The 11,029-nt window shown below is 38.9% G+C and overlaps 2 protein-coding genes and 1 long non-coding RNA gene across 4 annotated transcripts; 2 read left to right on the forward strand and 1 right to left on the reverse strand.

Moving 5' to 3' along the window:
• The first annotated feature begins 771 nt into the window (after positions 1 to 771).
• LOC113667868 (uncharacterized) lies at positions 772 to 6,324 on the forward strand. 2 transcript variants are annotated; one of them, XM_027183733.2, is made up of 3 exons: positions 772 to 1,093; positions 4,657 to 5,067; positions 5,488 to 6,324. In XM_027183733.2, exons 1-3 carry the CDS (start codon positions 1,030 to 1,032, stop codon positions 5,601 to 5,603), a joined length of 591 nt encoding a protein of 196 aa, XP_027039534.2. In that variant the 5' UTR covers positions 772 to 1,029; the 3' UTR covers positions 5,604 to 6,324. The 2 variants fall into 2 exon arrangements, with proteins under 2 accessions (XP_027039534.2, XP_027039535.2); XM_027183734.2 differs by lacking the exon at positions 772 to 1,093 and adding an exon at positions 3,818 to 4,081.
• LOC149044672 (uncharacterized) lies at positions 5,828 to 7,054 on the reverse strand. The gene is made up of 2 exons (XR_016187004.1): positions 6,910 to 7,054; positions 5,828 to 6,600 (listed from the first exon to the last, which is right to left on the reverse strand). It is a non-coding gene; the product is annotated as an uncharacterized LOC149044672 (long non-coding RNA).
• LOC113667869 (uncharacterized) lies at positions 6,595 to 11,028 on the forward strand. The gene is made up of 3 exons (XM_027183736.2): positions 6,595 to 7,241; positions 9,182 to 9,592; positions 10,071 to 11,028. Exons 1-3 carry the CDS (start codon positions 7,046 to 7,048, stop codon positions 10,187 to 10,189), a joined length of 726 nt encoding a protein of 241 aa, XP_027039537.2. The 5' UTR covers positions 6,595 to 7,045; the 3' UTR covers positions 10,190 to 11,028.
• The last annotated feature ends 1 nt before the right edge of the window (position 11,029 follows it).

Genomic DNA, 11,029 nt, shown 5'->3' on the forward strand with positions numbered 1-11,029 from the left:
CTGTACTTGAAGAACATTTAACCACCTACTGCTGTGTGTTCTTTTCAATTCAGTGAAGAGCATTCAGTTTAAATATTTTTAGAGTGCGAGATTTTCAGTGGTGTTGACAAGCGCCATTTTACCGGTCTAAGGTATACCTCTGTCCACAAGGCTCTCCAGGATTTCTTACCAATCTCTGTGAAAGAATTCACTTCGATGATTTGAAGGAATATTTATTATGTAGTTAAAGACACCTTCCGCTATTGAATGCCACTTGTGAAGAGGTTATTAAAACCCTTAGCAACCAGAATCCATTAGTTCAATTCATTTTCTGTTTATCGCTCAAGTAACTCCAGCTGGCTCATCCATGAGCTAGGATTCAGGGTTATTAACCTCTTCAACAGAAATAATCCACAGTTTTGTCTACGACACAATCCTTGCGCTGAGTGTATAAAGCCACAGGTGCACATGTGGCCATTAAGAGGACATTAAAACCCAGGTGACGAGAGCACTTAGTTCAGTTATCTTAGAATACAAACGTGTGTCTTCGGACACTTCTCCCTTGTCATGGAATGCATTTAAATTTCACATCTTCCGTTTTTTTCTTCTTTCAAATTATATATCTCACTGAAAATGCCGCCTATGACGTAACTTTAACACAAGCTAGCACAAACCGCGGCTTCTTTCAAACTTTGACGCCATTAAATATCAAAATAATGGCCTGTCGATTGTGGTTGAAGCTTCATGTTTTCCCCTTGTTCCGTTTGACCTTTTAGTGAAACCGCATCGAATCTCGGTCAGATAAGTAAACATTTCATAACCGTGGTATTGTAGCGATGTTTTAAATTCTTTGCGTGAGTCAACTTAATTGAAAGTACACAATGCCCTTAACACATCCAGCCGAGGGGATTGGAACAAAAACCTCAGCGCCGAGAATAATATTCATTTGGGATTATTTTAGCTCGCCGGAAGCGATACAATGCGGCGTTATATTCAGCGACTGGTAAAGTGAACTTAAAATTAACATTTGCATTGTCAGCTGATTCGAAGATGTACTATCGACAGGTTTTGCCACAGCATCTTATATTGTTGTTCTTCTTCTGTCCTCGATCAAGTAAGTAAAAAATGAAACTTGTTGATAACTATTAGTTTAAAGTTCGTTTTCGCGTACCACTGACGGCTTTTCATGTTTCTCCGCATGGCGGTCCTTCTAACTAGAATGTCGCAGACTTGCTTTCTACGACTTTTTTTTTAATCCTCGATGCTGAATTTAAATTAAAATTGATAACATTTAAGACAAGGATGTAAGTCAGTGCTTCGGGCTGAATAGAGACTGCCAATATTTTGCAGTTTGTAGAGAAGATCTTGGCGAAATTTTGTCGAGTCCCGAAAATGTGCCATTTGCTTTTTCAAGAAGTACGTGCTTCCCAAATTTTCAAGCGACAAAGCACCAACAGAACATGCAAATATATTCTGCTCGCACCCTCGAGTGTGGGCTTCTAATAAGATTTTAATAAGTTGTTTTGAATTTTGACTGTGAGAATTTAACACGTGGTTTCACTTGTAAAAATTTACCAAAAGTTTCCTCGCTTTTTTAGGACCTATTTTTTAATTTTAGTTTATTAAACCCGCAACGAAGTACTATGGTTCCGCTGAACATTGTACTGCCAGTCATATACAATTATTTCCTTCTAAAACCATTCTTTTAATGTACTCTTGGTGAAAAGTTGTTCTTGAGAATATTCGGACTGCAAATTAAAGCGACATTTGGAACTGTTGTCGATATTTATGCCGAGCCATATTGGTTAACAAATACACAGTAAGTGTACGCGTGGATTATGACAATTCCACAATCACGTATATTTATAATATTTGTCGGTTACCGTTTTCTGAAGTCTAGAATATTTTTAATTGTTAATTAACGCAACAGAGCGAAGCTGGCGAATTGTGTACTCTTCCTCAACATTTCACTTCAATGAAAGGGCTGTTGCGAACGGTTTGCAGTGCTATCTTGTTGTTTCGAATATTTTGCAACCTTGACCTTGTGAAAGTTTTCATTTTTTAGCATTTGTTTAAAATTACAATACCTGAAGGGAATCAAATAAATGAAAAATGCATTTTGTTTTGAAATAACAGTGATGCATATGAATAAGATTATTGAGTTCTTTAGCGCAGCGGTCTAAAGTCACACGAAACTATTCATGCAGTAGAAATTGCTTCACGTATGTGCTGTTGCTTAAATTAGTTCTAGCGGAAACAGGACTTCACATACATTAGAACTGTATTCTCCCAGTAAACCAGCCGTGACAGGCCTAGGACATTTGCAATTCATGAAAGTTTTAATTAAATTCGACCCTCTGCCACCTCAATAGCGTTTCGTCTTTAAACTCCGCCGAACAAATTGATCAAGATGTAGGCCGCGTTTTCTCTAACCAACTCGACAAGAGAAAAAAATTACACGTTTCGAAAGAAAAACCGAACATATTGTTTTGAAGTGCATTTACTTAACGGGAGTCGGGGGGGGGGGGGGAGAGGGGGAGGTTGGAGCAATACCTGACTTCGCTCGAAAGGATCAATTGGCTCGACGGGTTACGCTGGAAAAGCAAAACAGAACTTATCTGAAATCGTGAGATGCAATTTAGCATTCATAGCATTACTATTTCCGAACACTGTTTGGTCTGAAAAGAGGTCTGTTAGCGCTAAGGGTATTTTGAGTAGGGATGTGTACTTGACGATGAGCTCTTCCCTCCCCTCCCCTCCCCTCCCTTCAGTGGTAACAGTGCGTGTCGAGTGGTATATTTGGCTCGAGCTCGTGCGAGAGGTACGTGCGTCAATTATCTTCCAGTCCGACACGACCAAACTCGGTAGGTCAAGAAGCAATAGACGAGCGTGCGAAGATTCTTCTGAATAAAAATTTGCCCTTACTTTTCCCGACTCGCAATTCATCGAAAACCGCGAGTCATTTTTCGTTTCTGTTTTCCTCTAACTATAATTATACTCTTAGAATTCACGTTTCGGGAAAAATTTAAAAAATAAGAAAAGCAATACCAGTCCGGACGGCTTTTTCCGGACCGGCTCACGCACGTCAACGCGGCCGGCCCTACTCAAGCAAGTTTTCATTGTGATTTTCTATAGGGTTGCGTAAGCGAAGTTCGACCGGGTCATTTCGATATCTGGGATCCTTGATACGTTATTTTTTCATAGGGAACTGTGCTACAAAGCTCCCTTGTAGGACTCTCTTTAGAGCAATCGCTTATCGTCTCTCTTACAGGATAACTCGGGTCCATAATCACACAACTAACTTCAAACAGTAGATTTAAATATGGTTTCTACGGTGCCATTAGTTTTTGTCCCCAGAGCCCCTTGCTTTTATCTACCGTTTCCTCTGCCACGCGATCACGAGGACTCTGGAGACGAGAATGCGGTGCTATGGGTCACGCATGCGGACGTGCTAGGAGAAAAATGGTATCCCCCTGCTGCGCATGTTCCGCACAAATAAACTGCGGGCTCTTGTATTCAAGAGAAACGATGCCTATCAACTCTTTTCGCTTGCATCACTTTTTTATGAACGACGCCTTATTAAGTTTTGCATAAAATTTGATACCGGCGGATCTGTAAAACGGGCAGGTACCAGCAGAATATCTTAAGGCCAATTAAGAGTCACTGACTCGCTGACTTTCAGCTAGACAACACGTAATAAATTTATCTAAAGCGTAACTTAAAAAATTAAGAAAAAGCTCCACATTCTGTTTAATATAAACAAAAAGAGATGAATTCGTCTTTACCGATAGACTAAATATCAATCACCATACCTGCAACATTCGTGCATACCAGCTGAAAAATAGGTGAAGATTACACTTGTCTGGCTCATTTGGGTGATGCTGCCAGTATTAGCGTCCCCCTTAGCAAGCCCGATATAACATTTCCGGTTATAACCATGCTCAGCTCTTAGCAAGGCATTATTTCAGAAGCAGGCCTACTTGTCTCTTCGTTTTGAGCTGATTTCTACAAGGAATTTCAAGTTTGTCATCATTTAAAATGGAATACTGGCTTAGAAAAGGATTTGTCATCGTTTGGATCATACTTGCTAATGTTTGTTTGTGTGAGTAGATGTTCGCGGGTATTCGCTTCAAAACAATCAACAGGCTGACTGTTTGTAGATCACCTATAACGTTTATTCTAAGAATGATTTATAGTAGATAAAAATTTAGAAATGGTTACTCTTAGGATAGGAGCTAAGCTAGGAAGTGCAGATCACCGTTGTCTTACGCAATATGCAGGACCCGTTGCTCATGAAAATACGTTCTGTCAAAGCTGTTTGATTAATTTATAATCAGTTTGCGTTTGAAGTCATAACAAAACGTTCCTATGTGTTAGAAAGGAATGGCCTGCACTCTTCTGGATATTCGCAGCATCTCACTTTTCACATTGGTTTCTGTTGTTAATCGGCCTACACGAGTTGCGGCTGAAGGAATTTTGAGACATAAAGGTTTTAGTTTGTTGTGTAATTACTCATCTCAGTGTCAGTGAAAAAGGTGGATATTTACCTCTACTTCCCTGCATAATTTTTTAATATTATTTTGCTAAATATAACACTTGCTTCTGCATGCGTTGTAGTTGTACTAAAGCGCCACCTGTCACATCGTTTCTCTGACTCAGATGTTTTCTTAATTTCAGGTAAATCGTTGCCGACTCTGGATGACAATCGTATCACTTTACAATGCTTAGAGAATTACATGCTTCTTAAAATGGACTTGCAAGATTTACCAATAATTGAACCAACTTCACTTCACTTAAGGCACTTTTCTTGCAGACCACAAGTGATTAACACCAGTGCTTTATTTCGGGTACCCTTCCGAGGCTGCGGGACAACCCTCGGAATAGAAGTCGATCACATTGTGTATCAAAATGTTGTGGACAATTCGCAGAAGATGAACGGATCACGCATGGCGGTTAGGCACGCCCCTGAACTGTATTACCCGTTTGTATGTCGCTATCGACAGAAATACATTGTTACTTTGAAAGAAGGAAGAGGGACGGATCAAAACAGTAAAACTGGCCGTGAAAATAGAAATCAGACAACAGAAGGTAACGTCTTTATTCTGAAACTCAGATGATCTCTTGCTAAAATTTCGGTTGGATCTTTAAAATGACATAATATGATGAGAACTTTCTTAGTGCCGAGTCTTTAAACTTAGTTCAAAACAAATCATTCCCATGAAAAATTTCTTCTTCGTTACTTCGAAGATTTAAGAGTAAACAGACGTTTGGGACTATGACTAAGAAATCAGCATTGTTTTGATGTTCCCATGAACTGCAAAAATATACCACATATATTGTAACTCAATGGACCAATTAGCAGTGATAAGGTGCTGAGTTTTTCTAGGTAGCTCCTCTGTTAAACCTTCTTGATCTCGGGGTGATGAAGCGTCTCTATTCTTTTATTTTATCTTATTTGTCTGTTTATTTTTGTATCTATTTCCTGACAATGTCTCTTTCCGCTTCCAGATATTCCTAAGGTTGTGTCAAATTCGTCAAGTAACACTTCTCCTTGGATGCATAACGTTACTTGGCTCACTATTATTTTTGAACTTATGTGGACCTTGCTTCGAATTGTGCACTAATCTCTGATGGACCTGCGGTACCCTTCCACTCTGAAAATGATTGTATTCTCAACCGAGGAACATTGCCTTATTGTTTTTCGCTTTGGATAAGCAAGTGCCTGAGGATCATCTGATTAAGCCATGGTGTGATTGTTTCCCGCGCTACGTAGTACATCATCTTCTTTAATGGCCTCGGTTGTAAAAAAAGTAATGGATCTTAAAATCAAGAGTCTTATCAAGATTGGTGTGTCTCTTTTTCGGAGATCACTTTATTAGAACAAAATGCGTCTATTGCATCAGATTAAACATTCGTGAGATATATTATGCTGGGTGTGGCAATGAAATGGAAGTAGAAATCTGGTCGGTAGTTGTAGGAACCCTGCTTTATCTGATCTCTCTGAACGATGACAGTTTTCAAGCAGTCGTTTTGCAGCACAAAGATGTGCCTCAAAGAACGGCTGTACTTACAGGTGAACAATTGACCACAGTGTTTTCTGCAAATGTAGCGCTTTTCGTCCGGTATCAGCTGAATGTTAGCTTCCCCAGCCATTGCAATTATTTTTTGATCTAAATAATAACCAGGGCATGTTTGTTATTAAATATCCTGGTTACCTAAGTTTGCAATTGGAATTAAAACTTGTGAATATTTTGGGTTGATTTATGACCATGTGGACCATTCATGCAGGCAAGATGGTCGCATTGCTCTCTTTGAATTAAAAATAAAGGCTTTTTCACACAGAAATGGTTACATCGTTTTAGACAGACGGACCACTAGACGGACAAACAGAATGAGCAGGGTGGAGAGGGTTGGTACGAGACTGCAATCTCTTAAATGAGGAGGACATTTTAAAAACCTGATAGTTACGCAACAAGTGACAATGAAGGCGATCAACGGTATCTTCTTTGTATCCTGATTGTTTTCCGAGGATCCGTACACATTCCCCATACATGACAGGTCAGTGACAGATTGCTTCTAGCTGCGTCATTGCGGTCAGAGTAACTGCAGTAATTATCAAGTCTAAAAATGAAATATCAAGATCAATTCGTCACCCATTATCTGTCGCTAAAATATATCATACGTGTTTATTATTTGAGATTAACTAAAGAAAGTTTACGATGATAATCCTCTCGGTATGTGCAAATTAAACAACCATGTAATGCATGAAGAGATGAGGGTGACAATTCAAAATTATGTGCTATCCAAGTTTTTCTTTCAGAAAAAAAACCTGCACTTAACATGTAAATTCCCTAAAAAATTTTCAGGCTTATGCTTTGAAACCTTCGTGCCGGGTAAGTACAATTGCCAGCTATACAAGTTAACTCTTACCAGCATTGGGCGAGCACGTGTCTGACGCCTATCCCGTACTGCGTCAGTTGAGTCATTTTCAGGCTCTTGAGATACTTCTAGCCAACCCTTTACAAGTATCTTGTTTTTATTTCTCTGAGTGATAAACCAAGCAAGTATGGAATCAAAGCTCCCCCTTCGATATAACCCTAACGAAAGACGATATCACGTCAATATTGATAGACAAGTATTACAGTCGAGTTTGGATTCTAGTCACGTACGGAACGAGACCCAGTGTGCTGCTGAAGAAGACATGAACACGAGTTTCATCATTGTTGTCTTGGCTGCAGCGGTAATTTCAAACATTCGTGGAGGTAAGAGCGTAATATAACTCTGATGAAATTTTTGATAAAAATACTTTGTAGACACTACAATTCAAAAGCCCTTGTGCGACGCTAAGGAAAAATTCCTTTAGATATAGATTCACTTTGTATTGTTGCTAAAAACCTGAATTTTTTTCTTTTCTTTACTTCCTTCGACTCTAAATTTCAACTCAGGACTTTGTAAACATGTTCGTTTTAAACAATTGTTTTCTAACGCTGCAAGTGCATTGGAGTAAGTAACAAGTAACTCAAATCATTGTGGACTGTTCCTTTCAGTTTCTTTGCTTTAAATTTTTTTCTTTTTTAAGTACAGCATTGCTTCATTTCGTGACTTGGAATAAATTCTTAAGCCAATATAATCGTGACATGATAAAATAACATATAGATAATCCAACAACATCAAAGTATTGCTACGCCGTGTGATTTACGTGTGGTGCTAAAAACATACTCTTCATATTGTGGTTAGAGAATTTTTGGGAAAGTTTAAACATGTTTTAGGCTGAACAAGTTTACAAAAAGTATTCTGTTGAAAACCAAATTTTATGCTCAACTGGTATTACATTTCCGTATCATGACAGTATTGGCCCCAAATCCCTTTTTTTAAAGAATGACACCCTCTTGGATGTCCTCAGAAAAACATTTAAAGCATTTTGGGCGATAAAACGAGTCTAAACACAAACGTTCAATAATGGATGAGCATCGTTGCTCACGCAGAAAAAAAGAAAATCTCATATCAAATGTAAAGCTTTATCTAACTTGAATAGAATCTATAACATGATGCGTTTTCACGACTAGAAGCTTTATAGAAAACTAAAATACAATTTAACGAGAGAAGTAGACTTCTGCATCTGAGGACAACTACAAGTACACTTTGTTGAAAGTGTACTTGTTCATAGTTTTTCAACAGAGTGGTCAATCGTGATGTCTATTCCAAAAAAATCAATACCAATTGAAATAAAACATTGTATTTATAAAATAAATTCAATTTATTGGAACTTTGGCTATATACGAAAGAATTCAAAGCTAATCACTACATCAAACAAATTACAAAATAAATTATGAATAACTTTTGCCAGCTTGCATTGCTTTGGCAAACTTCCGTGCACATAAATAACTTTAACATACTGTGGCATCCACATTCAACAAAATCCTTTACTTAGACCATGACATTAACTAGTTCAGGTCCGTACGTTGGAAATCTTGCTAAGAACGGGAAATTTAGCTTTTACTCTCAGAAGTTACAGAAAATAATAGGGATCTTGGGTACAGCTGTCTCTTTTACTTCCCTTAAAAGCAATAAAAAAAGAATAAAATTAGACGTGTATCTACGAGTTCGTAGGTGTTCGTGATAGACTCATTTAGCCACCTCCAGACTATATAAGATTTTCACTGGCACTTTTTTTTAACTTGAAAATGTCATATGTATTGAGTGGGCACGTGAAAAACATTTGAAAAACATTCAAAAAATGTAATCCCCTTCACAGAGAATTTTCCATTCACGCTTTAAGTTCTTGGATATGTTGAAGCCTACACGTGACTGAAAAACTCGCATTTACGCAAGCATTTGTCTAACAAATTAAGAGTTTTAGTGGAGAACATGACGCAAGAGGTGATGAATAGGTTGTGGGGTAGTTAGCTGTATTCAGCAAACCCTCGTCATACAACATTTGAAATTCAAGCCTGAAGTTTTGATTCCAAAAGCTTAGATACATGAAATCTCATTAAAATAAGCATCTGCGATGGCTGCATATCTGAGACACTACTGTTCTCAAAGCGATTACTGAGGTAACTAAGGAAGGTCATTGCCGTGAAAGAGATGTCTCGAAAAATTTGGATAAGAACAGTTTAAGGACAGAATCGTCAGGAACATTAGCTTAGTAACATCTACTATGTTTACTTTCGAAAGCTTAACACTACGTACTCTTTTTTAGTTTTATCTCCGTCACCTAGTTTACCCAAGGAAAAAATTCAGCTACAATGCCTTCACAACTTCATCTTTTTGAAAATCGACTTAGACGACATTCCTAACATCAAGCCGTCTTCTCTACGTTTACGGCAGTTATCATGCGAGCCATATTATGTTGCAAACAGTAGCGCTTTCTTTAGGGTACCTTTTCGAGGCTGCGGGACAACTCGCGGAACCCAGGGCAACTATATTTCTTTTTCAAATACTGTGGAAAATTCTGCGAGGTCATCAAATGAATCACACGTGGTAGTATCGAATGGGCTCAAATTACACGTTCCTTTCACGTGTTACTACCGTTCAAAGTACACCATAACTGTACAGGAGACAGAGGGGGTTAAAACGAGAAATCACAGTGCACGGAAACAAAAGAGTGATGGTAAGGCACAGGAACTCAACGAACTCAGAATGATTGATCTAATTTCGTACCCAGATCCTACCGTATAACTTTGGCTGAAGTTACAACCGCTCAGCCGTGGAAGGTCTGGGTTCGAGGCTATGACTGATCTTCCAACATTTGGTGTTCCCCTGGCAATTCAATGGTAACCATATATATTCTTGTGTGGAGGCACAAGAACCCAACACAATTTTCCGGTCAGGTCTCGAACCCAGACCTTTAAGGTTTTGCAAGCTTCATATTACGCAGGGCGAGTTGGCGCAATAAGTTCAAAACCGTTCGCAGGACTGCCATATTTGATTTAGGCCTGGAACAGATGATGGGAAGAAGGGGACGAAGACCATTCAAGAAATAAAAAAAAAACAGAAACTGGTTGGTTGGAAATATTCTATTATTATTTCTGTCTCAGCGAAAAAAAAAGGAATTTGCTAATTTGAATATTACCAACATTTCTTGTCAGGTCATGCAACGAGGTCAAGTCCAGTCCCTGTAGAATCTTCGTCTGATGAAAAAGTAATGCCCCTCACTTATAGCGTTGTGTCTGTTGTGTTCCTGTCGTTATCACCTATCTTCAACTGACATTTGCTTCATCTGCCACAGTCTGGCCGCAGGACTCCAGCTAGATTTGATTTGAAGGGAGGGGGTCGGAGAAAAGAAACCTCATTGCAAAAGACAGTTTTCTACATGATTAACTGATGATGACTTAGAGCCCACGTCTCTCTGCTTAAATCGAGAAAAAAATCAAAACAAAACAAAAAGGGGAGGGGAACGCGCTAATTTCTTCCTTTCCCAAAGCTCCTCGCGCCTAGCGCATGTCACCAGTTTCTCGTACTTAGTTCTCGTTCTTCAGGCTCTGCAGGAAAGTTTTCTTAGGGGCCCGTCTTCACCTTAAAAACTGCGTTTATATCCTTTAAATGGACGAGCTCTGTTCTGGCTCGTGTGAGTTTACTATGCTTTCCAGACGTACTTCAGGCGACTAAGAACCTATCACACATGCAAAGGTGACTGCAGAACGTTATCAAAGCGTCCAAAAATTCTTTCCCTACACAAAACGTTATTTGCCCGAAAACTTGCTTTAGACTCAGCATCTACACCCCTACTCTAAACTCAAGTAGTCGCGTTAACTTAACAGATTCAAATAAAGGTCTCCGGGCGTGGTTTGCTAATAAATCAGACCACGCGCATGGCACGTGAATTCAAATAACATATAAAGAGGGGAGGAGAAGCAAACAGGGAATCAAAGTGGCACAAGTGATCGAGGTGATCTTTATATTCGTAACGGTTGTCACATTAACTTATCATCACAAATATATGGTCTCTTGAGATGAGCCTCCTAAATACAACTGTAAATAGAGGGCTCTTGTAAATTGTTTTGGGCAATGATGACAAGAGGAACGTCTAGCGTTATCGTGTGATGAC

The sequence above is a fragment of the Pocillopora damicornis genome, chromosome 5, assembly GCF_964200805.1.
Source record: "Pocillopora damicornis chromosome 5, jaPocDami1.2, whole genome shotgun sequence".
Classification (NCBI taxonomy): Eukaryota; Metazoa; Cnidaria; class Anthozoa; order Scleractinia; family Pocilloporidae; genus Pocillopora; species Pocillopora damicornis.